The 27,921-nt window shown below is 54.1% G+C and overlaps 15 protein-coding genes across 15 annotated transcripts; 7 read left to right on the top strand and 8 right to left on the bottom strand.

The window, feature by feature from the left end:
• Window positions 1-395: 395 nt before the first annotated feature.
• On the top strand, window positions 396-2,846 carry CC84DRAFT_1104811 (uncharacterized protein; the record flags this gene model as incomplete). The annotated part of the gene is made up of 2 exons (XM_018175072.1): window positions 396-951; window positions 2,071-2,846. Coding segments are annotated over 2 exons (1,332 nt in total), but the record flags the coding sequence as incomplete, so codon positions are not given.
• Window positions 2,847-4,222: 1,376 nt separating this feature from the next.
• CC84DRAFT_403656 (uncharacterized protein) lies at window positions 4,223-4,724 on the top strand. The gene has a single exon (XM_018186059.1). It carries the CDS (start codon window positions 4,324-4,326, stop codon window positions 4,636-4,638), a length of 315 nt encoding a protein of 104 aa, XP_018029833.1. The 5' UTR covers window positions 4,223-4,323; the 3' UTR covers window positions 4,639-4,724.
• Window positions 4,725-4,809: 85 nt separating this feature from the next.
• CC84DRAFT_1181574 (uncharacterized protein) lies at window positions 4,810-5,948 on the top strand (the record flags this gene model as incomplete). Its single annotated transcript, XM_018180563.1, has 2 exons — window positions 4,810-5,884; window positions 5,920-5,948. The coding sequence occupies 2 exons, from the start codon at window positions 4,810-4,812 to the stop codon at window positions 5,946-5,948; spliced, it is 1,104 nt and encodes a 367-aa protein (XP_018029832.1).
• A 156-nt stretch (window positions 5,949-6,104) lies between these two features.
• CC84DRAFT_1104183 (riboflavin synthase domain-like protein) lies at window positions 6,105-8,242 on the bottom strand (the record flags this gene model as incomplete). The annotated part of the gene is made up of 5 exons (XM_018175045.1): window positions 6,105-6,341; window positions 6,396-7,605; window positions 7,721-7,819; window positions 7,867-8,042; window positions 8,102-8,242. The coding sequence occupies 5 exons, from the start codon at window positions 8,240-8,242 to the stop codon at window positions 6,105-6,107; spliced, it is 1,863 nt and encodes a 620-aa protein (XP_018029831.1).
• Window positions 8,243-9,058: 816 nt separating this feature from the next.
• CC84DRAFT_1104179 (RNA-binding domain-containing protein) lies at window positions 9,059-10,342 on the top strand (the record flags this gene model as incomplete). The annotated part of the gene is made up of 4 exons (XM_018175044.1): window positions 9,059-9,264; window positions 9,332-9,626; window positions 9,679-9,927; window positions 9,977-10,342. 4 exons carry the CDS (start codon window positions 9,059-9,061, stop codon window positions 10,340-10,342), a joined length of 1,116 nt encoding a protein of 371 aa, XP_018029830.1.
• Window positions 10,343-11,396: 1,054 nt separating this feature from the next.
• Window positions 11,397-12,973, bottom strand: CC84DRAFT_1223130 (uncharacterized protein; the record flags this gene model as incomplete). The annotated part of the gene is made up of 2 exons (XM_018183464.1): window positions 11,397-11,903; window positions 11,954-12,973. 2 exons carry the CDS (start codon window positions 12,971-12,973, stop codon window positions 11,397-11,399), a joined length of 1,527 nt encoding a protein of 508 aa, XP_018029829.1.
• A 496-nt stretch (window positions 12,974-13,469) lies between these two features.
• CC84DRAFT_1104448 (GAL4-like transcription factor-like protein) lies at window positions 13,470-15,549 on the top strand (the record flags this gene model as incomplete). The annotated part of the gene is made up of 2 exons (XM_018175056.1): window positions 13,470-13,538; window positions 13,594-15,549. The coding sequence occupies 2 exons, from the start codon at window positions 13,470-13,472 to the stop codon at window positions 15,547-15,549; spliced, it is 2,025 nt and encodes a 674-aa protein (XP_018029828.1).
• A 1,080-nt stretch (window positions 15,550-16,629) lies between these two features.
• On the bottom strand, window positions 16,630-17,615 carry CC84DRAFT_1210313 (uncharacterized protein; the record flags this gene model as incomplete). Its single annotated transcript, XM_018182283.1, has 2 exons — window positions 16,994-17,615; window positions 16,630-16,855 (listed from the first exon to the last, which is right to left on the bottom strand). Exons 1-2 carry the CDS (start codon window positions 17,185-17,187, stop codon window positions 16,630-16,632), a joined length of 420 nt encoding a protein of 139 aa, XP_018029827.1. The 5' UTR covers window positions 17,188-17,615.
• A 319-nt stretch (window positions 17,616-17,934) lies between these two features.
• On the bottom strand, window positions 17,935-19,264 carry CC84DRAFT_1131391 (glycoside hydrolase/deacetylase; the record flags this gene model as incomplete). The annotated part of the gene is made up of 3 exons (XM_018175896.1): window positions 18,737-19,264; window positions 18,311-18,686; window positions 17,935-18,255 (listed from the first exon to the last, which is right to left on the bottom strand). Coding segments are annotated over exons 1-3 (753 nt in total), but the record flags the coding sequence as incomplete, so codon positions are not given.
• Window positions 18,616-19,264, bottom strand: CC84DRAFT_1169561 (uncharacterized protein). The gene is made up of 2 exons (XM_018179692.1): window positions 18,737-19,264; window positions 18,616-18,686 (listed from the first exon to the last, which is right to left on the bottom strand). The coding sequence occupies exon 1, from the start codon at window positions 19,255-19,257 to the stop codon at window positions 18,802-18,804; it is 456 nt and encodes a 151-aa protein (XP_018029826.1). The 5' UTR covers window positions 19,258-19,264; the 3' UTR covers window positions 18,616-18,686; window positions 18,737-18,801.
• Window positions 19,265-19,353: 89 nt separating this feature from the next.
• On the top strand, window positions 19,354-20,610 carry CC84DRAFT_1169559 (peptidase C45, acyl-coenzyme A:6-aminopenicillanic acid acyl-transferase). The gene has a single exon (XM_018179691.1). It carries the CDS (start codon window positions 19,699-19,701, stop codon window positions 20,359-20,361), a length of 663 nt encoding a protein of 220 aa, XP_018029824.1. The 5' UTR covers window positions 19,354-19,698; the 3' UTR covers window positions 20,362-20,610.
• Window positions 20,611-20,809: 199 nt separating this feature from the next.
• Window positions 20,810-21,217, bottom strand: CC84DRAFT_1104243 (heat-stable 19 kDa antigen precursor; the record flags this gene model as incomplete). The annotated part of the gene is made up of 1 exon (XM_018175046.1): window positions 20,810-21,217. One exon carries the CDS (start codon window positions 21,215-21,217, stop codon window positions 20,810-20,812), a length of 408 nt encoding a protein of 135 aa, XP_018029823.1.
• A 1,905-nt stretch (window positions 21,218-23,122) lies between these two features.
• On the top strand, window positions 23,123-23,524 carry CC84DRAFT_1051067 (Cupredoxin; the record flags this gene model as incomplete). The annotated part of the gene is made up of 1 exon (XM_018173479.1): window positions 23,123-23,524. A coding segment is annotated over one exon (402 nt), but the record flags the coding sequence as incomplete, so codon positions are not given.
• A 450-nt stretch (window positions 23,525-23,974) lies between these two features.
• CC84DRAFT_1223123 (uncharacterized protein) lies at window positions 23,975-24,523 on the bottom strand (the record flags this gene model as incomplete). The annotated part of the gene is made up of 5 exons (XM_018183463.1): window positions 23,975-24,027; window positions 24,098-24,154; window positions 24,205-24,279; window positions 24,330-24,392; window positions 24,454-24,523. The coding sequence occupies 5 exons, from the start codon at window positions 24,521-24,523 to the stop codon at window positions 23,975-23,977; spliced, it is 318 nt and encodes a 105-aa protein (XP_018029821.1).
• An 87-nt stretch (window positions 24,524-24,610) lies between these two features.
• Window positions 24,611-27,696, bottom strand: CC84DRAFT_1169554 (uncharacterized protein). Its single transcript, XM_018179690.1, has 7 exons — window positions 27,283-27,696; window positions 26,944-27,181; window positions 26,148-26,897; window positions 25,918-26,101; window positions 25,738-25,826; window positions 25,442-25,685; window positions 24,611-25,388 (listed from the first exon to the last, which is right to left on the bottom strand). The coding sequence occupies exons 1-7, from the start codon at window positions 27,371-27,373 to the stop codon at window positions 24,990-24,992; spliced, it is 1,995 nt and encodes a 664-aa protein (XP_018029820.1). The 5' UTR covers window positions 27,374-27,696; the 3' UTR covers window positions 24,611-24,989.
• Window positions 27,697-27,921: the final 225 nt, after the last annotated feature.

Genomic DNA, 27,921 nt, shown 5'->3' with positions numbered 1-27,921 from the left:
GAGTAGACACGTCCCATACTTGTCACTTGAATGTGTCGCATAGGATGCAAACTCACAACAGCTTCTTGATTAGTAGATCTATCAACACGCCCATGTGCTGCGCCCTATGAACTATACGCTCGCATTAATACGTTGTCTTGAAGCGTCGTCAGATATTCACTGGCCGCTTTTAGCGCAGTGACCTTCACTCGCTAGCTCTTCACGACACTGCCAGCACCCTTGGTGGAAATTCAACCGCTTACGTCAATTATGAGTCCATCCCTCACGACCAGTGCGCGGCCAAAGCTGGATATATATATAGGCTGTCCGCCGTTTCTCTACCACTCAATACTTAACACACAAACACCTCACTCGACCGCCCAGCCGCACGACCACACGCATAACATCGGACCAGCATGGTATTCGCAACGGTCTTGCTGCTCCTGCAGCTTCTCATTCCGGCGGCCTCGTTCACCGTCGATGACATCCACACGGGCTTCAACTACGGCGCGTTTTGGGGCACCCCGGATAAGCCGAAGCGCAAGGGAGATTACGGCTATGCTTTCAGGGCTGCGAAAAGCCTGAATAGCTCCGTCGCATTTGACTCTCCCCGTCTTTTCACGTGCCGTCAGCCAGGGACGACCGACGAGTATATCGAGGCCTTCGACGCCGCCGTGGAAATGCACACATATTTACTTCTAGGCTTCTACGTTTCAGAAATGAACAAGTCGGCCCAGATACCTAGACAGTCCTATGAAACGAATGCGGACATGCTCAAGTACGAGCTGAGGGCCCTAGAGAAAGCGCTGGCACATCATGGACGGGCGCTAGCAGATCTTATCATCGGCCTCTCCGTCGGGAACGAAGACATGGAGTCACTCTACTCGGATGCAGTCACAACTGTCGTATCGGAAAATGTCATCACGAGCAACATAGCAACTGTTCAGAATGCCGTCCTAGGCTCTGCTTTCGGTGAACCGTTACTGAACATTATGAAGTACATGACACACACACCAATCGGCCACACAGATACAGCCCAGTATATTGCTAAGGTCAGGCAACGAATCGAATTCGTTGGCGTGAATGCGTATCCACATTGGAGTCGCGACCCACCAGCCAGCGCAAAAGCTAGCTACTTTGGCAGCCTCGATGGCGTAAAGAATCTGATTCCTGGAAAGAAGATATGGCTCAACGAGGTCGGTTGGCCATTCAATGATATAGTCTCCGCTGTTGCATCGCAAGGTACTGCAAACAAAGAGAACTTGCAGAAATACTGGGACGACGTAGGATGTCAAGTATTCGGTAAATACACTAGTTTCTGGTTCCAATTTGAGCCAGATACCTTGCCCGATCAAACAGACTGGTGAGTTGATCAATCCTTTTCGAGAAACATTCGGGTGCGGCGGACTTGCAGTAGAAAATTCATAGGGCCCCCGAAAATGAACTGACGGTGTCTTAGGGGTATTTTGAAGAAACCTCCGAACAACATCATAGGCCGCATAGACGTCAGCTGTGGCATAGGAAGGAAGGCCTGGGCGCAACAACGTCGCGACATCTCGAGCTCCGTAGTGTCTGAAGTCGCGATTCCCCATACCAAAGCTGTACCGATGCCTACAGCCTTACCCAACGCCCCCCACAACATATACAACGGATTCTCATATGGCGCATTCTGGTCTAATGGGAAAGCAAAGAACTACCAGGACTTCTTCCGGCAATTCACGATCGCTAGGAACCTTCCGGACGCTTCCGTTCCCTTCACTAGCGCACGCCTTTACCAGGCCGCCCAGGGGGGACCAAACAAGACCGAGGCTAGCGAGGCTTTTCAAGTTGCCATTGATATAAACACGACGCTGCTCATCGGCATATGGCTCCCCATCGACTCCAAGCTCGATGCCCTTGACAATGCTTTCAAGAAGCATGGGCGTACGCTTGCCGATCTGGTGATTGTTGGGGACTCGGTTGGGAACGAAGATATCTATCGCGGAAGCGATGAATGTACCCAAAAAGAAGGCAAAGCCTGCGACATGACCGCGACTGCAGATGAGGTAATGGCCAACATTACACTTGTGAAAAATCAGTTTCGAATTAGAGGTTGGGACAAGCTGTTCAAGACCTTGCCGCCGATTGGTCACGCGGATACAGCACGCAATGCTGCAGTCCAGAATGCGGATTTTATCGGCGCCAACATCTTCCCCTTCTGGCACTCAGACCCCAGCGAGAAAGCACGAGCCAGCTTCAATGAGAGCCTCCAAGAAGTCAAGAAGCGTGATGGAAAAGCACCAGTATGGATCAGGGAGGCTGGTTGGCCTTCAGCAGGAAAGGGCACGACTGTGAGCCTCAAAAACATGCAAAAGTACTGGTCGACTGTAGTTTGTTCGTTGATTGACAGATACACCATCTTCAGTTTTGAATTGAAGAAAGACTCGCATGACCCAGGTGACCTCGATTGGGGTCTCATCGAAAAATCCTCGCAGAAGCCCAAGATCAGCGACTTGAGCTGTCTTGGTTCACCCGACTTTCCGTCATTGCCACCACTAGCGGGGTTGTCCACGTCGCATACAATCACCCCTATCTCTGCCCCCATGAACACCTCTACCTTTTTGGCTACTTCATTAACTTCGGTTCCCAACGGGTACATGAGCGTACAGCATGTCGATCCTCTCACGTCTCCGCTGACCTCAGTCTTTGCCTCCCAAGACCGAGCGTCATCAAACAGCGGCAGCACAACCCACATTACTATCACTTCTACGATCACCGCCTATGCGGCACCTTCGAACTCTGTCTCTCAAGAAGGAACATCTCAACCTGCTTCGAGCAGTTTCAGTGAGACCCACGTCACAATCACTTCTACTATCACTGTGCCGCCGCCATCAGCATCCGATACATCTCCTTCTGGCCAAGAAGAGATCGTCACTGTGACCAGCTGCTCCACTATCAACGTGACCATAAATTTGACATCTAGCTTAACAGCGCCATCCCAAGCCAACCCCTCGCGCTGTATCGTTGTCGAAACCGATCCAACAGGCAAGCTCTACACCCTCACCACCGACATACCCGGCAAGTGCGGCACGCCTACTCCCACTCCGGCCGCGGTGCAGAGCGCTGGCACGACCTCGAAGCCCACTGTATTTGTGACCGAAGCGACGGGCTGCATTACTGTTTCAAATGTAGATGGCAAGATGGTGTCTGTGGCTTCGAATCCGCCCGTGAGTGGGACATGCCCTACCCCTGCGTATGTTCCGCCTGCGACTGCCAAGCCTACTGTGTATGTCACCGAAGTGGCAGGGTGTATCACTGTGTCTAAGGGCGCAAATGACCAGATGGTGACAGTGGCCTCGAATCCCCCGGTCGCTGGAACGTGCGCTACGCCTACGTATATCCCGCCCTCAACATCGAAGGGCCCGTAAGGATTTTTTCAGTCTTACCGCCATGTTGTTGTCTTGCTGATCTCCCTCTAGATATGTTTCCGTTCCTTCTTCTTAATACCTGGCTCCGGCACCTGCCTTTTCTGAGTAAGAAACCTTTACTTTGGACGAATGGATTGTTGCTCTGTTACGGAGTTACATGATTGCCTCGCTAGAGAGCTGGTAGATAAGAGATAGTTCAGTATAGGAATACACCGTACTTTCACCACGAACGCGCTGGTAGGCGGCTATTCAGCACTACCGTGACCTCGCAGCGTAAACGACAGCAATTCCATCATGAATCCTGTGCTTCCAGTCCTATTTTCTCGGTATCATATAAGACTAGTGACGGTAGGCCCTCAGCTGAGACATTGACCATAAATTTCGCTTCTCTTTTGTTTTCACATCCTCTATCTGTCTTTCCGGCACCCTTACCTGCTGCGATAAAACCGGCGTGCAAGAAGAGGCGACGTCAGGTGGCCCAAGCCAGGGAACAGGGACTTTGATAAGAAGATTGAAGGGCATCCTTGTCTGGAGTGTTATGGGCGTTTTCCGATCTTGTGCAACTTTGCGAATGAGAACACTTTGTATCCCTTTTCTCTGAAAACTGAGGGTTGCACGTTGCCTGTTGGTGGAAATTCTTAGGTTCGCGCGTGGGTGAGTAGGTCCACTCGTCTCAACGATGTCTAACAACGCCTCCAACTCACGAATCTTGACAGTCCCGCCGCCGCCCTGCATCCAAGCCAACGTCTCTCTAAAAAAGTTCAGAGCTAGGCTCCCCACGTCAGCATCATCGCAGTGTTGCGTGCACACGGCAAGTGGAGCACAGAGGACGTGGCTGCCAGCACATCGCGTACCCAGGGACCTTCCTTATTGACAGGAGGCACTCTAGCAGACACGGCCTCGACCTCAAGCCTCGCTTCAGACATTGCGGGTAGAGATGCGGTTCGTACGAAGTAGCGTCAGCGTGTTGGCATTGCCTGCAACCACTTTCGGACGCGCAGGTCATGACTCGCGAATCACAGCGCGTGCTGAGACACCGCTTGACTGCGCGCTTCCCACGATGTCGTGCAGCACGTGCATGCTAGCTCGCGAGTGCACACCTCGCTTTGCCCAATTGCCTGCACGGGAATACAGGCGATGGTGCACCCGCGCATGGAATGTCACTATCGCGGCTGTGCCGATAGCTACATCCTCAGTGGCAGTGGGGTGCAACCACGACATCAAAAGCTTAGCTTGCAGGCGTCCCACGTGATGCACTCGTGCACAATCCTCGAGTGCTCCATCCGGCCGTCCAAGAAGACCTTCAATGGCCAACATAGTACAAAATCAAAACTCTATTCAATCGATAACGCTCACTCTGTGGTAACAAGGCCTATCCAACCTTCGTTGTGCTGTACATCGACCCAGAGACCTAAACTACAACATGCATCTCCCGCCGGAAATCCACGACGAAATCCTCCGCTATCTGGACCGACAAGACATAGGCATATACCGCCTCGTCGGCCGCAGCTTCGCTACCGCAGGAACACCACAGTTATTCGAGCGCCTGCACTTCCGCACCTCGCTCGAAAGCCTGCAGCGCCTCGCGCACATCTCCAAGCGCGACTGCGGCGGCCACGTCAAGCACCTCCTCTGGAACACCACGGGCGCTGAGTTTGAAGCACGAGCGTTCATGGAGGGGCTCCGCACACGTGAGCTGAAGTACATCCTCGGGCGCCTATCCCTTGACACGCCCACACGCACAGTCACAGCTGTGGGAGAGCAAGTGGACTTGAGCCCCAGCCTGGGCGCCTTCCTCCTAGCCGCCATCTTCTCCGGCTTCCCCAACTTAAAGAGTCTCTACGTCCTGACCTTGCGCACTTCCCCCAGCGCCTACGGCAGCGACGGCTGGGTGCAGAGAGAATTCGACGCCACGTCCGACCCCTGGCCCGCAGCCTGGAAAGCAACACACGGGTGTCCGCGCTGCCAAGGTCTCTGCCAGGCCGTCGTGTCAACAGGCAGCTACGAAATGCAAGTCGGGGCGCTTGCCGCGCACGCCACGGGCCACCCGCTCACGGCGCTGCGCGTCGAGCATTTGTATCCGGCTGGGGTGGTGGTGACGGGGTACGAGAAGGCGCTAGCGCATATCACGAGCTTGGATCTGGTGCTGGGCATGCGCAAGAAGGATGTAGGTTCCGTTCAGCGGATGCTCAGGGCAACACCACACCTGCGCGTGCTCAAGCTGTGGCTGAACTCTGGGAGCTATTGGGCCGACGTCGACCATGATACGCCGCTGCCGAATCTCGCGGATATGCTCCTTGGGCAGGATAGCCTCACAGAGCTTCGTGAGCTCGAGGTGCATCAATTCGATGTGGCGCCGGCCTTCCTAGAGGCTTTTTTGCTGAGTCATGCCAGGACGTTGAGGGTGCTCAAAATGCATCGCATGAAGCTCTATCCGAGGGGATCTTGGATCGCGCTGTTTGGGCTGTTGAAGGGGAAATTGGCGCTCGAGGTGGGTTGTTTGTGTGGGGAGTTTGAGGGTGATGTCGAGCAGGGGTACGGAGAAAGTTGGGATATGGATGAGAAGCTCGGGAGAGATATGGAGAGGTGGCTATTAGAAAAATAAATCATAGCCGTGGTAGTAAGTATGTTGGCGTGTGAACAGTGCATCGGATGGAGAAGTGGGCGAGGGTATTCGCTTTCTCATATTATAATTACCCAAGTGCGAAGGCCCAAGGGCTACCAGGTTTCCTGCTTGTATCGCCCACTCTTCTCCATCGCTGCTAGATACGCTTCGGCCGCTGCCCGTTCCAGGTTTCCGTGGCTTTGGAATGCCTCGATGAGCGCCTCGCGAATCGCCTGTGGCATTCTACCCGAAGAACCGCAGATATACACGATGCCATCGCGCTTCGCAAGGGCCTCATACACGCGCGCACTCTCCTGACGAATAAGGTCCTGTACATATACTTTCTGTCTCTGTTCGCACGTCAGCATATTCTACCTCACGACGGCAAGGACTCTATAACCCACCTGGTCTCTGGAGAATGCCGCAAAAACATCTAATGGAATACCCTCCTTCTGCAGCTGAGCCCACTCATCTTTGAAGTAGTAGTCAGATTCTGCGTTCCGGCAGCCGAAGAATAACAGATCTCTCACTGCATCGTCCTTCCGCTGCAATTCCTCCCGCCAGAATTTCCGCTGGTACGTCAATGCCCGCATAGGCGCGACGCCTGTGCCTGGTCCCACCATGACCACGGGCCGCTCCAACTCCGCCTTCGTCACGCCCAACCCACCCTTCTGCAGCGTGACCGTAAGACGCTGCCCTAATCTCAAGCTTGCGACATATCTCGTGCAAACGCCCTGCCGTATCCTCTTAATGACCGTTTTGTATTTCACAATCGCAATAAGCAGCTGTATCCTCGTTCGCTTCTTCGCTTCAGCGGCAGGGTTGAGGGCAGACGCGATGCTGAACTGGCGGCCGCGCATGGTCGGGATGATGCTGCAGAGGCGCTGCCATGGGATTTTGACGGTTTCGAACTCTTGCAGGACTTCGAGGATGGAGCGACGCGGACGGGAGGTGTAGTCATATAGCTCGTCTATGTATTCTGGATCGGTGAACTCGAGGAGCCTTTCTTTTTGGAACTCGTCGGAAGTGAAGTGGGCGAGTTGGGCGAAGAAGGAGCGACGGGGGATGCTCATGATGTCAAGATGATTAGTCAGTAGGGTACGTAGAGTTACAGTTGTTGTTGATGTGAAGTGTGGCAATGGAAGGCGGGATGTTGGTAAGGTGGCGTCCGAGGACGGTGCGAATCGGAGTGGGATGTCGGCGATTGAGGTCCATTTCATGACGGAGAGCAGTTCGTTGACGTCGGTGGGGAAGTTCTTTGGATAAATGGTCAAAACATCTCCCGGTATGTATGGGTGGTAGTCGGGAATATCAAGATTGAGCTGGCGAACATCTTGCCAGTGAGATTGGGGTGTCAGACGATCGTTGGAAGCGACGCTAGCTGTAAGTCCACCTGGTATATCCAGGAGGTCGTCGGGTGGAACTTCCTCGGTGCCGTTCGACACTACCTTGTCGCTTTCAGCTTCATGGTGCTGTTCGTCTGCGAAGTCGAGAAGCCATTTTGGCTCTAGTAGTACATCATCTGGTATCGGTTCGGTTCCGTCCGGTAGAGGGTACTGTTCTAACAAGCGGTGTCGCAGTGTGATCGACCAAGGTAGGAAGGAGCCATCCACCCTATCATTGGCATCGTGTTAGAATTGCACATTTGGAACAAAAATTCGAGGAAACGGAGACACAAATGAGACACGAAAGATGGACATGGACTTGGAAATTGGGAAGTCAGACATACCCTTCGGGGTGCTGTTCATCGGATTCTCCACGATCACAGATGGGCTGCGCGCCGAGCTGGATCAGACGGTTGTAGAGCTTGCGGTGTGCCCAGTTGAACCTTGCCAATCAGAAACCTACTTGTACGCACGGACGACACCAACTCACTTTGGGTACGATGTATCACCAAGACCAAACGACGCGAACCTCAGCTGATGCAGACAACCAGGCCGAAGCCGGGCGCTGCGCAGGGTTCTCCAGAACTTCTGGCTGTTGGCAGGGAGCTCGCCCTGGCCAGTGGTGGAGATTGATATAAGGACGACAGAGTGTTGCAGCAGTTGGTTCTGATGTGTTGGTCAGACTCGGACTCGGCCTCGAGCTTGCTATGTACAGTAGTGCATACAAGGCTGATAGCGTCCAGCTCCACGACTTCAGTGTCGAACCGCAGGCGTTCGGCGATCCTTCCCAGCTCCTCTGCGACGTCTTGGGCGGTGCCCGTCTCGGAGCCATAGACGACCAGGGCGCGGCGTGCGGGCGCGGCCATGGCTGATGGTCGTGTGGGTAGCGAGATGGGACATGAGAGAATGCCGGGCTAAGCTCGCGTCCGAGATCAAGCGAAGGGGGTCCACCGTGGCAGCCGAGCATCGGCGCAATGCGTGCAGATTGGCAGCGGCAGACAGCATTCGGTCGGCTAGTGTCTGGGGAACGGCCCTTTGTGGGCGTGAATGGGCGGCGGGCGTCATTCCAACGGCGCGCACCTCTCGCGGTGGCGTGGCGCGCAGATCGTGCAGTGTGGCGCGTGCCTGGGTAGCGCCGCGCTTAGTCACCGGCGGCCCCTTTCCTGCTTGGCCGCGCAGGTGCACAGCGAGATTGCGTGAGGCTCTGCGCCGGGGCTGCCAGCGGCACTGGCGACGCTGCATTGTCGCCGGCGCCCCTTTTTGCTGGCTGCTGCCCGCCCACGACGCCCGCCCCATCGCGGCCGCCCAGGGTGCCCTCGCGGGCATGGAAAGCCCTCGCTTAGCACGCCCGTTGTGGGAAGGCGCGCCCTCGCAGCACCCGTGCGCCTGCTCCCCTTCAAAATATTTAGCTCCTTTACCTGCCGTGGCCGCCCTCTCTCCCCAAGCCAAGTCAACACTCCACAGCACCATCAAACTCCCGCTCACCCTTCACCTCTCGGGCTCGTAGCTTCCCACACCACCCCCCTCGACAATCCAGTTCCACCTTTGCGGCGGTCCGACAAGCCCCATCCCCACAAACAACTGTTCACGGTCAACCTCCACCAGGTCAACCCGGACTCCAAGTTTCCCTCAAGTCACCTGCACGCTTTCTCTTCGTGTCGTCAATCACTCGAACTGCAACCATGTCCACCTCTGTCGACAGTGTCACCGCCCAGATGGCCAACACTTCCCTCGAGAACACCAACGAGCCCGCTGGCACCCAGCCCACGGCAGCCGAGAACGAGGCTGTTCTGGCCAGCGCCGCCGAGGGTAGGCGACTCTACATTGGAAACCTCGCGTATGCGACCACCGAGGGGGAGTTGAAGGACTTCTTCAAGGACTACCTTGTGTAAGTGCGCCCCCAGCTCGTGTGACGTAGCCACGCAAACCTCAACACCAGACTAACGTGCCCCCAGCGAGTCCGTCACCATCCCTACCAACCCTCGCACCTCGCGCCCCGTTGGCTACGCCTTCGTGGCTCTCTCCACACCCTCCGAGGCCGAGCGCGCCATTGCTGAGCTCAACGGTAAGGCCATCCTCGAGCGCAAGGTCTCGATCCAGCTCGCTCGCACCCCCGAGCAGCACGCTGAGGGCACCGGCAGCGGTGCCGAGGGTGCTAGCGGCGGCGAGCACCGTCGTCGGGCCTCAACCCGCGGACGTGGTCGCGGCCGTGGACGCGGTGGCCGTGCCGGCCGTGGTGGACGTGCCGGTGTAAGTTTTTACCACCCTCAATGTGCACGAGCTACTAACTAACTCTTAGAAGGCCGACGGTACCGACGGTGCCGAGCAGGTCGAGCTCGTCGATGCTGCCCCTGCCGACAGCACTCCCACCAATGTTCCTGGCCAAGTTGTAGGACTCACCGAGACCACCAACGAGGCGCTCACCGCTGACAAGACCGACAAAAAGGCCGCTCCCCGCGAGCGCAAGCAGCGCGGTCCTCCCGAGGACGGCGTCCCCTCCAAGACCAAGGTCATGGTTGCCAACCTCCCCTACGACCTCAAGGAAGACCGCGTAAGTTGACTTCTCTATCATGTAAGATGTAGGGATTGACATGCCGCAGCTCCTCGAGATCTTCAAGGATTACTCCCCCGTCAACGCCAAGATTGCCCTCCGCCCCATCCCCCGCTTCATGGTCAAGAAGCTCCAGGCCCGCGGTGAGCCTCGCAAGGGTCGTGGCTTCGGCTTCGTCACTCTTGGCTCTGAGGAGCTCCAGCAGAAGGCTTGCAACGAGATGAACGGCAAGGAGATCGAGGGTCGCGAGATCGCCGTCAAGGTCGCCATCGACTCCCCCGGAAAGGAGGATGACCACATGGAGGCTCCCGCCGAGGGCGAGGCTGCTGCCACCGCCCCCGCTGGAGATGCTGCCGAAGCCCCTGCCGAGTCCACCGAGACCCCGGCCGCCGCACCAGCTGCCACCGCCGCTTAGAATCCGACGGTTGCAGGTCCCCGGGTTCCTATGATCGCCGTTTGAAAACTGCGGTCAACGCTCACTTGATGCGTTTGTGTATGGAAGTCCGGAGTTGCCTATTTATCATCATACCATGGCATTTAGTCGTCGGTTTACTTATCTCGTCATTTCATGGTTAGGAAAAGTGATCGGAGTCTGCCACGGTGGTATGGTTGGGTTGGTCTTATGCTTGACAGCTGTTATTAGACTTTGCAATATCACCAGATACTTGCACCTTAGTCTAGCATTTTGCAATGAAGGACTGTAGGCATCCTTTGTCTCGTCTCTTCTTTCTAATGACTCATGTATGTACTATTAGGAATGATGACTTGACGACCCATGACGCTTCGCCATGCCTTGTTTGTGGGGTGATGCTTTCTCATGTGATTCGACAACATGCCGCGTCCACTCACTCGACTCCTCCTTGACCCGTATAAAAGGCGAGCCTTCGCGTCAAGCAGTACACGGACTGAATCATAGGCATTAGTCTTCAATTTAGGATACATGGTGTAGACATTTCAATTACGGGGTAATTCTTCGCGGCATCGATATTCAGATTGAACTCGACGACGCCAAACGTCCAATTGCGCGACAACGCGCTCCTTTTATTCCATTTGCTCTGTGGTGCCATCGCAGTTTCTCTTCTTCTCCAACACCGACAACGCAAACGAGAACGACAGATTACGACCTGCGGGATGTTGCAACGCGCAATGCGTCCCATTTTCGAAGCGCGATCGATGCGCTGTTCCGGCGACAAGGTCTCTGCTGATATCAGTCGTGGTGCATTGCTGGAAGCCTAGGGCACGAACGTAGTTGAATGAGCCCCCCACGCTGAAGGCCATGGCAAGGAAACCAGGTTCTGTCACCTGGAGCTCGGCGGGTTACGTCAACTGTGCGGCGGGTGAGGCGGAGAAAGACAACGGTGACCTGAGTTAGGTTGAGGGAAGACCGGACTGCATCTGAGGTATCTGGATCTGAGAAAGAAAATTAACACGTTGTCGGGTAGGTGAAAGCGGTAGCTAGACCGGGACGATCAGAATCTTACGTCGTAAACTGTGTGGGTCTTGTCCCAGAGGTCTCCAGTTGTTTTGAGCCTCTTTTGTTGCATCAGATTCTCTAGGGATCCGGCGAGCGCTGCTGCACTCCCCCATTTCCAGGAGGAGATCTGCAAAACTACGAGCGCATTGGAGTACAGGGTTATTACATCCTCGGGATGGAAGCCGCCCCAGTTCTCTTTCATGACAACGGTGGCTGCTCGATATACCCAATGTGGTGTGAGATAGATGTGGATGCTGCCCGTCTCTACAACAGCCTCGAGGACCTGCCACGCAGTCTGCCAGACCGGGTCAAAGAGAAGGCGGGTTTGATGAAGTATCAAACGCAAGCTTGGTGGTAGCTTATACTTTAGATCCAAAGGTGGAAGTTGGTTCAACGCCCAAGCTTTAGTCGCGGCGTTCCCCTTGCGCCATCGGTTCTGTAACCGATAGATTGAACAAAAGTAGTCGGCTGGTCTGTTGAGATCAAAGCACAACTCTCCCTCCTGATCAAAGTCAATATACTTGATAATCTTATGCATGTATGACAACTCACGGGTTCTGGGAATGTAGCAGGTCGGTCAAGAACGGTAGCGATCTCATTCTCCAAGCTAAAGATGGTAGTGTGCATACGGTGGACCATGTCCAAGTCACTCGGACTCATGTCGTGACTCTTTTGTTCCAAGGCTAATGCGAGCCTCGTCGCAATCGCAATTTGCTGTCCGATGTTGCCTCTCAAAGGATCAAACAGACTGTTAATAGCAAGCAGCAGTATAGCCCGTAGACCCTCAACCGTGGCGTCGGCCGTAGCAGCCTCCATGTAAAGTTCTGCAGTCTCGAGAAAGTTCTGCGCCAAAAGTGTGTAATTTTGGGTGTGAGCCATGCGATACGTGTGGCGTCCAGTCCTACTCCAGAGCCTGTCATCGCTGGGGTTGCCTATTTTCCCAAAGCCCTCTCGTTGTCTAACTTTCTTGCTGAGAATAAGGGGCGTGACGTGGCATCCGATGGAATATATCATATTTAGATGGAACAGCTCGACCGCGGTCAGATCTGACGGCAATTCGGAGGCCAGATAACGCGCTGAGACATCTAAGATTGGGTAGAGGGCTTGGATCTGCTCGATATACACTTCGACCAGCTCGTGATTCTTGGCATCGGATTGTTGTATGCTAATTCGCCATTCGTCATCATCTTCATCGCCAACACCCCAGTTCAGTTCCTTGGCTTTTTGTCGCGGAGACTTGACCAAACAAGCTTCAGCACCCAGGTAGCGATAGCTTCCAGCAGCCTCGGCAAAGAAGTGCTCTGGCTGGACAGGGTGAACCAGGGGCTCGGACACGACGGAGTCAGACTTGAAAAACTCATTCTTCACTACGGACGTCGGCGTGGATGCAGCTGGATCCTGGGGCGTGGGACCCGAGGCTGCGGGCGAAGGATTGGCGTGGGCCTTGAGTTTGTGCACGTGATCGATCAGCTTCGCGATGTAACTGCCAGACTTAGCAATGCGGTACAACGGTACGGCAGGGCACCAGTGGGCGGATGGCGCACCTCCGTGGCAGCAGCTCGTCTTTGCCATGGTCGTAGAACGAGCACTCGACACCCGCTTTTGTGCATTGCCTGGCGCTGTCAATATGCGGCGCCGCTGCCACCACCAGCGGCCGGTACTTGCCTGCACTTGGGTAGGAGCGTGTCGCAGCCGCGGCGGCACTCGCGACATCGCTTGCACGCGGGCAGACTCTGGATCAGGGCATCAAGGTCGATGTCAGGCGGCAGGGTGGGCGAGGCGATAGACATGTCGCGCCATGCTGCGCCCGCGGCACCGCGGGAAGGATGACAGCGGCGTCGTGCGCGATGTTTATGGAGATGCGGCGCATATTGAGACGTGAGGGGTTATCTAGCATCTACCTAGTCCCGCGCTTGGGGAAGCGGCGACCTGCATTCGCCAAGGGGGTCCTGCCACTACTCGCTGCAAGCTACCCACCTCCCCGTGCCCGATCATCACCACCTCGCCGGCACCGCCATGCCCGCTACGTCCCCGTTGCATTTCCCACCGCGCCCCCGGATCCTGCTCGATGCTGAACCGCACAAAGGTGCGGCGGCGGGTGCTCGCCTGCGCGCGCTGCCGCAAGCGTAAACTCTCGGTGCCGTCCCGATCTAGCCTCGCTGCAACTCAGCGCGCGTCTAACTTGTGCACAGTGTGATGGCAAAGTGCCGGCGTGCACCCGCTGCGTTGATGCCGGTGTCGAGTGTGTCGGTTTTGATTCTTCCACCCAGAAAGAAGCCCCGCGGTCCATTGCAGGCTTTCTTGAGGCGCACATAGCAAGCCTCAACAATGCCAATAGTCCGACGGCCTTCCGGACGCCTGGACGGCTAAGTGTTGCGTTTCCTTCTCCAGCTGCCTCTCACGACTCAGAGTCCAATCCCGGTTGCAGTGTGGGAAAATGCTCCCGCACGGACAGCCTTGTGGATCTGGCCATGCAAGACATCACTCCCAAGTTTCTCGGCGTGACCCAAAAGCGACCTTTCCTCAGTTGTGTCGTGAAGGGCACGCAGCTTCCTTCTCGGAAAGGACCCGTGGGCTCGAAAGATCTGGACGAGAACAACCCGCGGTCCATCATCAATCCGCAGACCAACACAAACTATATGGACAGCATCGCCTGGAAAACTGCTAGCGGCTTGTTCAACAACTACCTGGAGCGAGTCATCACCCAGTATCCCATCTACCATCGGAACGATGTCACAGCCGCGTTCAATGCCGTTTACGTACCCATGTCAAGTCCACGCCAGGCGACATCACGGGATCGCTACATTGTCAGCATCATCATGGCCATTTCGCTATCAACCGCCGCACGCACCAAGCAGGAAAAAGCGAACGCTCTGGCGTCGCTCATTGTACGACAAGCGATGCAGTACATCCCGGACGTAGCGACGAACGATGTGCCGGGGTTACAGGCTATACTTCTGTTGACGCAATACATATTCCTTAATCCCAGCATTGCAGACGTCTGGCTTTTGACAGGTCTCATAAGCCAGGCTGTCATCGATCTCGGACTCCATCAGGAACTTCCCAATGATTCCAACATATCAGCTTACCATCGTGACATGAGGAGACGTTTATTTTGGTGCGCTTGGGAAATGGAGATTGGGGTGTGCTGCATCTTCCAATACCCCTTCACCTTGCCGATACAGCCAACCAACGTAGAGTTTCCAGTTGAGGTGGACGACACATCGATAACGCAAACAGGAATCGACTACTCTGGACGGGTATCTAAGTTTACATCTAGGCGCATATGTCTATTCCGGCTACTTGAGGCTGAGATCATTTCGGTCATGTGGCATGGACAACCATTGCCACCGAATTGTCCCTCCATCGAGCACTGGAAGCAGAGCTGTATGCAAAGAATTGAAAAATGGAAGAGCGAGATATATGAAGCAGCAGCCGCTAATCGGGATCCGAGCTTCGCGGAGCGCTGGAAAGAGATGTCATTATATTCCGAGATCACAGTCCCGTATGTTGCGGTAGCGGTTTACCGCCCAACCAAGGCGGTTCCGTCGCCACCCCCAGATCAGCTTCTTGTCGCCTTCCACAACACGGTCTTAGTTGCGAACGGATATTGCCAACAGAACGATGCCGACTACGGGAGAATCAAATATGTATTCCATCCTTGCCACCACGTTTTCAACTGCGCTACGGTTTTCCTCCGGATCCTGGCTTGCTGTCCACGACAAATCTCCGAAATTTACTCCTTTGAGATGATTGAGGATTACACCGTCCGATTTGCTACATGCTTCCACAATATCGCTGAACGATGGCCTGCAGCAAGACGTTGTCTGGATGAATACGAACGTCTCTTGGAACCTGTTAAACAGGGTTATCAAGACTTTTTGGCACGAAAGGCGATGCAAGCGCGGATTTCAGAGACGCCGGCTGAAACAGCATACAACACTTACTTCGCAGAACAGATGGACGACACAGTAAACTCATGGCCAATGTTCAATCCTACAGCGGCATCGAGCATGTCTGATCCTCTTAGCGCTACCTCATACAACGCGCCGTATGACTGGCATACAGAATTCGATCTTGACTTTGGTCGAGAGTCTGGGACGATGCACGATGTCGCACCGCAGTTTTCTACGCCACCTTCATTGTAGCGAAGGCTACGTGTACTATTTCGTAATGTAATTGGGCAGCGGTGGCGTCTAAAGGCACGGAGGAAGCGCCGGCGAGTGTGTGCATTGATTGGTGTTTAGGATATGGGACGCGGTTCGGTGCTTCTACCGCACGTTTCGGTCGTTTGACGTCGATTATAGCGCAAATGACGCCATTTCATATTGTCGGCACCCCAGCACCAAAAGGGCACTCGGAAAATCTTCAACATCGATCTCGGAAATTTGAGTTCGGATCAGGGTGTCGAGCAGGATAAAGCGACCAATCGCAGGCGTGGCCTCGCCTTCCGGCTCGCGACGATCGGATAATATGCAAGTGTAGCCTGCGCTGCACGGCTATCTGGGGTTGCGTTCTCAGACCTGTGACAAGTAAATTGTGACACTTAGGGTACGAGTTCAGTGCACCCCTAGGCTGGGCACTAGAACTTGAGCGAATTAAGCAACCTCCTTTTGCTTGCACCCTTTCTCTTACTGATTCTAAGGTGGTCTCAGCATTGCGATATCACATGCAACCACTAATGAAAAGGCGAAAGTCCAGTTCAAGACTTAAGACCGATTTGAATTCAAGCGGCATACACAGTTACTACCACCAATAGATGTCGAGAGTTATCGGCTGCGCAATCCGTCATAACTCCACCATCCCCAAGTTGGATGTTAAGGACCAAAGCCACTTCAGCACTTGCCAGATCACCTGCTTCTGGTAGCACTTGCCCCGGATCTTCTAATCGAGCTCCTTAGTAAGGGCGGGGCGCTTGTGCAAAGCATGAAGCCGATCTCAGTGCCCTCCTTGTAGCTAGGGCACGTTCCAATCGGCTCTCCAAGGCCCCATTTCTGTACCGGTTGGTCGATGTAATACGCGCCCTGGGCGTCATGTCTGTGTCTCTATTAGTAGTCGCTCCGTTCCTTCAATAAGGAAACTTACATGCACATCTCGCTTTGCTCGCACAGCATCCCCTTACACCCGCTCGTCCCCTTGATCTCCAGCCCAGCATCCCACGCCGGACACCTCTCCGCGTTGCCCTGCCGGTACACGATATCCTTCGCGCAGTCGACGAACGAGAAGTCTTAGTAGAACAGCCCCTTGCGCGTCGAGTACTCGAACTGCACCTGGTTGCCGCCGACGCCGCCGACGAGGCCGTCCGGTTTGGAGAGCTTGTACGTCACGCCACAGTTGTCAGTGCACATCTTGTTGCCCGGGAGGAGATAGTTGTCAATGATTTTGTAGGTCTCCTTGGAGCGCGCGGGGAGAGATCGTTTGAAGGTTTGGTGGGACTCGGACTCCCAGGCTTCCCTGTGGAAAGTGAGTAGAGTGTTTGGGTGGGGGATCGAGGGTGTTGTGTTGTCTCAGGAGACGCTGCGACACTCGACCTTTTGACCTAGTACTGTACGTTCGGGGAATATGTGCCAGGATGAGAAAGAGCAAGCGTACCAGATGTAGACGGGGTAGTTGCAACCGTTGATGACAGTTGTGCCGACCTTTTCCGATTTGTCCGGTTCATTCTCAGTCGGGGGAGGCACAGTGGTGTTGCCAACGAACCACATGGCTCGATTATGGTAGCCATCATCGGCACAGGCGTACTTGTAGAGGGCAAGGAAAAGGAAAATAAGGCTGAAGACCCCCATCTTGATTGCCGAATGATCAAAAGAAAGTGCGGAGTGGAAGAGAAGCTATGAAGGAGGAGGATTGAGAAGAGGTCTGAGGATTTAGTATACATGGACAGGCTATCAAGAAATTGGTGGAGTAACGAAAGCCTCCAAGCTGTATGGTCATTTACTTTTGTTCTGTTGAGTCGCGCGCTAGGCTTCGGGTAAGAGTACAAGTCAGATCGTGATGTGAAGGTATGGAATCTTTTCCAAACTTACTCCTGGCATTAGAACCTTTGTCACGCGTAGTCCAAGAGAGGGAGTAAACGAGCGGAAGCTTATAGTCTCTGAAATAGTGACACAGGCTGATCCAGACATTCAATAGAACAGCGCTATTTTGAATTCAGTCTGCCACGGTCGGAGACACGATTATCTGCGCACGGCTTCACGCTGCGAGCTTTGTGGGCACGCTGAAAGGCTTTACACTATTGAGACAAGTATTTGAGCATATCTAACCTATATAGTGCCTAAATTAGAATAATCGCCGTTACCACCTTGGGACCTAGCACTGTTCTTGGACTGCCAGCGTAAAGCCGACTTTGGTGCAATATGTGCTTAGATATCCGCACCCCCTTCAACACTAACACCGCTCAACTTTCCACTCTTGAATTCGTCCACAATTTGCTCCATTGTCACCCATTCAACCCCTTCGTGTCCATTGATCCACTCAATCAGTCTCTCATGTAACAGCAACACTTGCGGCTTTCCGCTGACCTGCGGATGAATACTGATCGGAAACACAAAGCTACCATCTTCGGGACACTCGCGGTAAAAGTACTCGAATTGCTCTTTCCAAAGCCTCTCAATGACCGCTGTGTCAACGAATCCGTGCGTCGAAGCCTGAGAGAGCGAAAGCTGGAATGGAGGCCAGTCGTCGAGGTGCCAATTTGCAGGGATTTCTACCACTGAGGATGGCTTGAGCGTGCTCATGGGGGACATCCAGTGGGATGCGGGCTTGGAGACGTCGGTCTCGGTGTGTGTGGAGAGGGAGGGGTCGGGGACGTAGTAAGGCTGCGAGTCGTGGTGCATGAACGAGTGGTCGTACTCCTGCTCCGCGGTCAGTACATCGAACGCGTTGTTCGCTAGGGCCACGATAACGCACGATTCCAAACTCCTCTAGTAGCTTCACCGTCTCCTTGCTTGTGCTCCAGGCCGGCGCTGTCCAGCCCCTGGGCCTCTTCCCGGTGATCTCCGTCAAGACTCTGATGCTCCTCTCCAACACATCACGCTGCTGCTGTTCACTTAGAGTAGACACAAATTCATGCGTGTATCCATGCAACCCGATTTCGTGCCCCTTCTCAACAATCTTGCGGATCTGAGCTGGGAACGATTCCGCGGAGTGCGCGGGCGTGAACCATGTCGTCTTGATGTTGTACTTGTCCCATAGCTTCAAGAGGCGGTCGATGCCGACTGTAGCGCCGAAAACTCCACGGGAAATATCAGTCGGGTTGGCGGGCTTGCCGTCACGTGTATTTATCCTAGGGGCGATTTAAGTAGGCTGTAGGGAGCTTTTTGGTGGGCTGCGCACCAGCCAGAAACAGCGTCGATGTCGATGCCGTATGAGCAGAGCGCACGCTTTGGCATTATCGCTGTTTACGGATAGGGGGTGTGTGATGAGGTGAAGATACCAGGGATCAGGGACGAGCTTCGACTTATGTTTCTCTCAACGAGACCCACAGCTCGCACGCAAGAGCGCGCATGCCCGTTCGCAACTGCCACGTTTGCCTTGCGACTCTCTAGGGCTGCATCTCTAGTTGCTAAAGTCCTAGGCATAGCGGGGCGAGTGTCTAAAAGTGATCTCGTGCATGCACGCGATTGAGCCCGAGTGGCGACTAGCTCAATGACGGGAAGGATGAGAGTTGGTGGGGCGCGATCCGCGACGGAGTTGGGCGCTGAGGGGGCGCAATGGTGGGGTAGTGAGATAAGAACGCAATGTCTTATTTCAAATGCAGTGGCACCAATGCTTTTAAAATTGGGTTGACTGTGTAAGAAGTCAAGATGCTGTTCGTTGAATGTCAAGGGCAGCCTTACGAAGTATGTATACGTCATAGTCAACATCCCAGGACTGTCTACATCACTCGGAACTAGATTGAAGTCTTTCTGACTTGATTGCAGATTGGCCACCAACATGGAACCGCAGCGAAAACCGAAATAGGCCGCTGCATTGATTTTTACGCCGAGTTGTTCAAGAAAAATTGCAAGCAAGAATGGCCTGAGGTACTCCAGCACGCAGAAACGTTCGAAAGGACTGCAAAGGAGAAGTGGCCAGCGTACCATGAGGAGATGCGAGGAATAGCGGACGGGTCAGGACGGCATCTCCTTGACATCGTAGCAATCAATGTACGGACTGAGATCAATTTCGGCATGTTCAGTGACGGGTGCACGGCGTTATCATGGCAAACGGAGAAGAGAGCATACCTTGCTCAGAACTGGGACGTGAGTAGAAGCCGGACCACATCCTGAGTATAGCACCTTACGCCCGTGTAGTGGATGGACGCACAAAAACAGAATCTCATCATTACCAAGATCACGCAAGCCGGCAAGCCAACCATCGTCCAGGTGACCGAGGCAGGTATTATTGGCAAGATCGGATTCAACAGCTCCGGTGTCGGTACCCTTCTCAATGCGATAAAAGTCCACGGCGTAGACGCTTCGCGCATGCCCGTGCACTTCGGCTTACGCGCTGCACTGGAGAGTAACACCGCGCGGGAGGCGGTGCAAAAGCTCGAAAGCTACGGCATGGCTGCCTCGGCGCACATTCTCATCTCCGATAGTTCAGAAGCCCTCGGTCTTGAATTCACAAAGTCGACGTTCGCGCACTGCAAGGCGGACGGTAAGGGCCGCATTGCTCATGCGAATCATCTCCTACTGGAGCACCCTGGGGAGGTTGATACAGTGTGGTTGAAGGACTCGCCGGTGCGCGTGAAGACGATGACGAATAACACCGAAAAACTGAGCACCGAGCCTAGCTGGGAAGATATTAGCCGGCTGTTCGAGGACGAGCATGGGTTTCCGCATTCGATATGCCGTCAAGGTCAAGACGGCGGCAGCACGACTTTGTTTAATATCGTGATAGATTTGAAGGCGAAGAAGGGCGTGGTTAGGCTAGGGAGGCCAACACAGGCCGAAGAGACTGTTTCGCTAGAGCTGTAGGCTCGACTTTGAGTACAGTACCGAACGACCCATGTAATGTTGGTTGGTCTGGATCATAATCCGAATAGTGCTTAGATACATGCATTGCGACGGTTCAAGCTCGCATAATGCACCAACTGATTGACTAGGAGGCAAGCCGATTGTAGCCACACACGACACCGAGGTCGAAAGGCTTCAGCGCACTCTCCCACACACTTGCAGCGTCACTTGATCACGTATGCATCATGAAAGATATTTCAATTGATGGTGTAGACCATAATAGGTCATCAATATATTGGTGTTAGAAATTAAGTATCAAGGAATGATCTGGTAGATGCGATATAAACTCCACCGCTATGCTGTTCGTCTTGTGACCCGTTCTGGATTGTTTCAATAACATTACCCCTGCTCTTCTCCGCTTTTACACCCTGGCACACCCCATGTCGTAAAGATCGTGATTTCGTTTCCTCTACAGGCCGCACTTGCTCAGGGCAACCTGGGCGTACTGAGCGTCCACACGGCCGAGCTGGGTGGCCTGGTTGTTGGTAAGGGCATCGAGACCCTTCTTGTTGATGTTGAAGCCAGCAGCGGTGTGGTCGATGGCGAGGACGTAGATGGTCTTGCCCTTGTAGGTCAGGCTGTAGCAGGTGCCGCACTGGGCACTGTTCCAGCCCGCAATGCCTTGATAACCACCATAGTAAGGTGTCTTGATGTTGGCTTGCGTCTGCCAGCCGTACTTGGTGATGAGGCCGTTTGCGCCGTCAGAGCAGGACACAGCCGTCATAGCTCGGGACTGATCATCGTAACCGGTGTCGTATGAAACAGTGATGGCGGAGGCGAGCGAGGCAAAGCCAAGAGCGAGAGCGGAGAACTTCATGATGTTGCTGGAGGTTGTACTGTTGTGAAGCGTATAAAAAGCTGATACAGGCGATTTGTAGGACAAGGGTGCTGGAGAAACTGTCGGTGGAATGATGATATGCTTTGAGAACTGTTGATGAGTTTTCTGTTACAGACGATGCCTACTGCTTTATAGTCAATTGTTTGTACTCTGGTCCTGGCCTGCATTTGGAGCTCGTGAGCATCCATTGAGCTGGCAACAATCGATACTGGATCAATAGGCGCAGTAGCGAGGGCCTACCATGGCGATCGAGCATTCTTTCGCTGAGCCTAAGCCGAAAGCAGGTTGAAGGGCGGTGCAGGTGACCCTGTATAGTGGCACTGGGAAGCTAAGAAATGTAAGTGAGCTCATAGCTTGTAGAATCGGTGCTGGCAGTGCGGGACATGGCTCCAGTGCGGTCACGCTTGAGATTATTTTTGGGTGTACTGCCCGGGACCGGCTGGCCTGTGGGCTGGCCTGTCATGCTTTTGGCGAGCAAATAGGCCGAGGCTAGCGGCTGGTTACATCGGCGGAGCCTCAATGGGCAACCTGTGACAGCGATCAATAAATATTGCCCTGCGTCTAGGACCGTTGCAGGCTGTTTGCTGGGGCTTGCATCAATTGCTGGTTGAGACAGATGGACTGCCAATACAGCACGGGCAAGGTAGCATGCGGAGCACGTCGGAAGCGTACAGCCGTATATAGCAGTCGTGCACCAGAAATGCGGTCAGCGACTGATGCGCATTCCAGCGCTTTCTAGTAACGACATGGTCGGGTCTGTTTTCGCTGATTGCGCAGGTCTTGCTTCGCCGATTCCAGCTTCCACGGCACGGCGTTAGCGTTGTGATAGGAATCCAGCTTCACCGCTGCGAACACGTTCTCCTCGTTCATCAGCTGCAGCTCATGCTGGACAGCTCGAGAGTGTGCGGGGTCGAGCACTGTCGAAATGCCTCGCTCCCGGACTGTTGCGGCGACGATGCATGAGCTGACTGCACAGCCGCAAAGACGACCTCGAGGTGGCGGTCGGTGTCGCGACGGGCGGTGCCATCGGCACGATGGTCACCTGACTCAAGGAGAGGTGTGCGCGCTGCGGTGAACGAGAGCGAGCGCCTGACGGGACGACGGTTAATGATGCGAGCAAACAGGCTGCGAAAAGAAGCCACTGGCGGTGGCAGTGCCGTGTTGGGGGACGAGGTTGGGGAGATTGCCGATTTCCCGACTCCAAGAGCGAAGAAACATCTCGACGAAACGTCGTGGCAGCCGTTCGACCCGTCTGCACCCCAGGCTTTCGGTTACATGATGGCTTCCGGCCTGTCACGACGAGCGGAGAGTTTGGCGGAAGGGGTGCCCGTGTAGAATGGCCCGTGCGTAGCCTCATGACCGTTTCATCGATTCGCAACCGCGCACCTCAGGTTTCATCCCCTACAAAGAAACACGAGATAGCGGCAAGCACCAACGCTTTGTATCGTAGCGCTGTCGCTTTCCAGGCACAGTCCCGTGCTCTAGCCCTCCCACCGCGAATCTACCAGCGGCAGTGGCTGAAATCCCCGCGTCGGTGGTAGACTCTCCCAATCACATTGCTTGGTTCAGCTTTGACTTCCGCATCAGTCATGAGGCGCTGGAAGTACCTGGCTTCGCGACATGTCAGGTCGCAGATGTGTTCCGTCACAACTCCTCGACCGCCAGTCCCCAGCGCCCGGGTGCATTCTCCAGCCGCTGTGTTTCAATCCATCGCCGTATATAATGGCCTCAAATGCGCTCAGTGACTTTCTCCCTCAGGCAGGTCCAGGATTTCATTCTCAATACCATTCGACTCCAACTATCTCAAGTCTTTTCTCCAAAACCCCTTAATATTCACTTTTATTACCCAAACGAGCTAGTCTCTCCCTTTCAAATCCAATCATAATGCGTTTCTCAATCTTCACCGCCGCTACCGCCGCTCTCGCTGGCTCCGCTGCCGCCGTCGACCATCTTGTTGTCGTCGGTAACGGCACCCTTACCTTCGAGCCCGCGAACGTTACCGCTGCCGAGGGCGACACCGTTACCTTCAAGTTCTGGCCCAAGAGCCACTCGGTCGCCCAGGCTGCTTTCGCTTCGCCCTGCACACCCATGGCGAACGGCTTCTGGTCCGGTTTCATCCCCAGCGAGAAGGGCGCCGCCATGGAGACCTTCATGATCAACATCACCAACGCCTCGCAGCCGCTCTGGTACTACTGCTCCCGCGGAAACCACTGCCAGGAGGGCATGGTCGGTGTCATCAACGCACCTAAGAGCGGCCAGAAGACCCTCGCTGCTTTCGCCGAAGCCGCGAAGAATGCCACCAACAACACCTCGCCTGTCACCACCGCTGGCACAGGAGGCATGCTCATGAACGGCACGACGGGCATGGGTGGTAACGGCACCGCGGGCCAGGGGGCTGCCTCAATGATGTCGGCGAGCAACGGCGCCCTCTTCACCGTGGCCCTCGGCATGGCCGCTTCCTTCTTGCTATAAGCACCATCAGATCTCGATACTAGCGAAAGGATACCCGGGCATACAGGCCCAGATGCAAAGCATACGACGAAGAAATACGATTAAGGAGAGAGTGACAAGGACGGATCCGGAATCCAGAACTCGGGGATCAGGTCATGGCTTGCGCATGTACCAGCTGCCAGGCGGAAAAAGTCGAGTGAGATAGTCTCTTGGATGTGGATAGTATTGGCAATTTTCAAATGAAATCTTATTCAAACTCCACCTATGCCTCTCTCTGCAGTAAACCTACCGGGCCGGGTGCTCCGTCATGACTTCGCGATCCAACAGCCTTCGTACCACTTGATGTTGCAGTCTACACTACTACGTCTCGTCAGTAGTTACAGTGTAACAGTCATCCTTACCACCTACCAGCTGGCTTCGGCGCAGGCGCTCTCTTGCAGTTCGAATGCGGGTTCGGGCCACAGTCTATACCATCAATTAGAGTTCTGATAGCTACTGCATACATTCTAACGTACCGGAGGGTTCAGGCATAGGCTCAGGCTCCGGGATCGGTGTCCTCTTGCAGTTCGAGTGCGGGTTTGGACCGCAGTCTACACTATCCATCAGAGTGCTGATAGTCCTGGGATGTATAAAAACATACTGGCAGGCTCGGGTTCGGGGATAGCTACGCGCTTGCAGTTGGCATGCGGGTTCAGCCCGCAGTCTGTTATGCAGCTTCTATTAGCCCAAGAAGTGCATATAAGTGTACGCACAGTATTACATACCACCGGGAATGGCAATGGCAAGAGTGGTAGTCGCCAGTGCGAAGCCAGCGATGATTTGTGTGAACTTCATGGCAACGTGATATATTTCAAGGTACGCAACTTTTCGATTGGTGCAGAGAAACGGACAGTTTTCGACCGTTTCTGCACTGTTCTACATACTCCTTTTATACACCTCCAACACCTTTTCACTCTCCCGTCAACCTTCATAATAGATACGACCCCCAAATACTGAATTGTAAACTCGGGTACTCGGTTCCGATCTTCTACCCTTCTTTAGGCAGGTAGAGGATCCCTAGCTCACCCAAGCGAATACACCAAAGCGCTGACGTTAGATGGCAATTTTACGATTGGAGGAGTCTAATCTTATCAAGCAACCGACGGGGGTGCAACAAGCTCTAGCCAAGCTTCAAGGCGCGTTCTTGATGCTTCGAGAAGGTGAGCTTGCTACGGCCATTGGGGGCACCCATGGGTTTCGCACGGGAAGCCGGATATACCAGATTAAGCATGGCGAAATGAAGTTTCGTACGGTAGACAGTTTACTCCGAGGTCGAACGCGCTTGCTTATCAGCGACGACACAACTCCACAGCTCCCTCCACAGCGCCCGCTCCAGCCGCTCCGGCCTCCGCAACAGCACCTCTTCAATTCTCTGACGCTCTTCCTCGTTGCCCCGCTGCATTTCATACTCCTCTTGTAGATCAGGGCTCATCTCGAACTCAGCACTCGCGTATTTTGGCGAGGCCGTACTCCACCGCTGCGCTTCTAACTGATATCCATCAGGCTCGACCACGGCATCTGATGCGATGGGATCCTCGCCTTCGATGACGGCGAGATCACCTAGGACGTAGTCGCCTGGTGTGAGATCGTCGAGCTTGACGGAAAAGGAGCGGGGTGTTATGTATTTGTATGTAAGGTAGAAGACTGCGAAAAGGAAGGGCTACAAGGTAGTCAGTATCGCGAAAAGATCACGTAGGCGTTACGTCAACCCACCCCTGAATAAGCACCTAATACATCGCATGCGAGACCCACACTCGACTTCAGATGCTTGGTCGACGTTAAACCGCCCCTCGCTCCGAGAATGTACAATGGAGGTATGCCAGACCATATGACGACGAATGTGCATCCGACGATGCCAATGTAAGCAGGGAGAGGTTGCCAGCGTGACTTGAACATTCGGGAGATGTAGAGCGGGTCGTTACGACTCAAAATCTTTCGTTCTTCTAGTCGCTTCAGGCTATTGGCATATGTTAGTCTGCATTGCCTGTTCCGGGATGGAATATTCTTACCCAGCCTTGAACTTGAGAAAAGTCACACACTCGCAAATGTAGACACACGCTATCGAACCAGTGAAGAAAGCTGATAGCGTTTGACGTGGCTGGGCAGGGAATTAGCATCGAGAAGCCACCATGTAATTGCTGTAAGATCTTGCTAAGAGGGTTTGTGACGATCGAAGCAGAGCTGATTACCTGGTCGTAAGCCTGTCTGCTGAGGCCAGCTAGTGATACGAAGCCAAACATCGAGCACAGCAGAATCGCTGACAATGGCGTATGGCCGTTGTTGGTCCTTCCAAAGATATCGGCCACCGTTCTTGGCAGATATGTCTGTGCGAGCATGAACACGCTTCGGGATGCCACGTACAGCTCAGTATTCCTGACCTTGTTAGCGAGGAGACTTGCACAGCAATCGCACTACTAACGCTGCCGTATATGCCGAGATGATGAAGAAAAGGTGGAGAGCCTTTGCAACACCAGCGATAGCAGAAGTTTGAACAGCGACTACAAATGGGGATAGTCCTCCAGATCCGTTTCCTTGGGCCCACATAACCGGGAGGTCACTATCCGCATAGTTGACGTTGGCGCCTGCGGAAATGAGGACGAGAGGATAAAGGGAGAGGGGAATGATATAAACGAATGACATGACCACTGGAACATCTCTGAAGGCATCCTTGGCTTCACCTGCAGTCATTGCAATGGTTTCGCCCCCGAAGCAGGAAAACATGGCCAATGTGACGGACGTCAGAAAGCCGAAAACTCGTCCACCAGAGCCAGGGATACCGAACTGTGTATCTGCTGTATCCTTCCCGTGGAGCAGGTCGTCCGACGATGCGTTGAATCCCGTTGGTTTGAAACCAGGAGGAAAGGCCATTGTCGTGTAATTGCCCCGGTAGGAACCAGTCCGTCGTCCAGCAGCCCCTACATTGATTACGAGCATCAAGATACAGACTAAGATGAACAAGCAAAGCTTAAAAGCTGCGACCACTCTCTCTATTGTTCCGTATAATTTGACTCCGAAGCAGTGTGTCAATGTCGTCAACGCAATGAATGCGACAGTGATGCCCACCTCAACTCCTGGTGAATGACGTGCGGGTCTGTTTCCGGATTTCATGAGTGCTGTCAATTCTGCGGAGTATGCTGTGAGACATGCCATGGAGAGTATGTTCCCGAGGCTGATTTGGTTAGTCATCGAGGTCGGCCTCAAGACCTTCTACTCACGAATATGAAGCCGCCACTGCAAAGCCTGCCGCCGGGTCCAAAAACTTATGTGGCAAATCGATCAATGCTCCTGTCAGCGGGCGGCATGCGACCATTTCCGTAAGAGTGTACAGGACACATGCCGCTATGATTCCAGCAACAAGATAACTGAGAGGGCCACCGAGAGACCCGGAAGTGGTGATGAGAGAGCCAGAAGTTACAAAGATACCTACCCCAACGCAACCTGAGATGCCGATGCCTATAGTCTTCACGTTAGTGACGGAAGATGTCTAAGATTATTTGCTCCGAAGTGCTGGGCACTTGAAATATTGACCACGCACTATAGAAAGGTAAAAATACCAGTTAGCTGTGGCCGGCCCAGTACGCGGTGGAGATGTTCGAAGTGGTCCACATAGTAAGGCTTTCGATCCAAAGGTCGTATATCGCTCATGGTGAAGCTGTAATTTTTTGTGAATAGTCAAGCGAGTTGGACATAACGTACCAACCTTCACAGATAAGGGCATTGTCAATACGGTTCACGCATGCGCACGACTTGCAAGACGAGGCATACTGTGGCTCAGGCAGCGTAGGCTAGACCAAATTTGCTCACCGTGTTCTCGATAGCGAATTGTGACAAGACTGGTCGGACTAGGCAGCAGTTTGACGTTCGGACATAACGTAGCTACGCATGCTGCATTGAGGCGCAGTGTCATAATCTTGATACGAGCGCATTAAATCCAGCGCGCGGCAAGCAGCCTGAAGCTTGAGTCTTAGATGTCTGTATAGGTGGACTGGAAGGATCGCAGTCACCAGGCCACAGAAAGAGGGGGGGCGATCGGACGCCACAATGAGTCCTTATTGGCTAAGGGGCTAATGTCGCTCGCCTCACATTTGGATCTGGCCAATGCAGTCGACGACCTGGGTTCAAATTGCTGGGCGCTGTAGCAGGACGTGGCAGTGAAATGTACACTGCAGGAAGCCTCAATGCTGGCATTTGCC

Source organism: Paraphaeosphaeria sporulosa (genome assembly GCF_001642045.1).
Source record: "Paraphaeosphaeria sporulosa strain AP3s5-JAC2a unplaced genomic scaffold CC84scaffold_15, whole genome shotgun sequence".
NCBI lineage: Eukaryota > Fungi > Ascomycota > Dothideomycetes > Pleosporales > Didymosphaeriaceae > Paraphaeosphaeria > Paraphaeosphaeria sporulosa.
This window is presented reverse-complemented; position numbering and strand designations above follow the sequence as displayed.

Excerpts from the sequence above, each read along its gene's own strand:
- CC84DRAFT_403656 (XM_018186059.1), top strand. The coding sequence starts at position 4,324 with ATGCGGTTCGTACGAAGTAGCGTCAGCGTGTTGGCATTGCCTGCAACC.
- CC84DRAFT_1169561 (XM_018179692.1), bottom strand. The coding sequence starts at position 19,257 with ATGACGTATACATACTTCGTAAGGCTGCCCTTGACATTCAACGAACAG.
- CC84DRAFT_1169559 (XM_018179691.1), top strand. The coding sequence starts at position 19,699 with ATGGACGCACAAAAACAGAATCTCATCATTACCAAGATCACGCAAGCC.
- CC84DRAFT_1169554 (XM_018179690.1), bottom strand. The coding sequence starts at position 27,373 with ATGAGCGATATACGACCTTTGGATCGAAAGCCTTACTATGTGGACCAC. Across the intron at positions 25,827-25,917 it reads GCAGACAGGCTTACGACCAG|CCACGTCAAACGCTATCAGC; the intron begins GTAATCAGCTCT and ends TTCCCTGCCCAG. Across the intron at positions 25,389-25,441 it reads TATTAGGTGCTTATTCAGGG|CCCTTCCTTTTCGCAGTCTT; the intron begins GTGGGTTGACGT and ends ACTACCTTGTAG.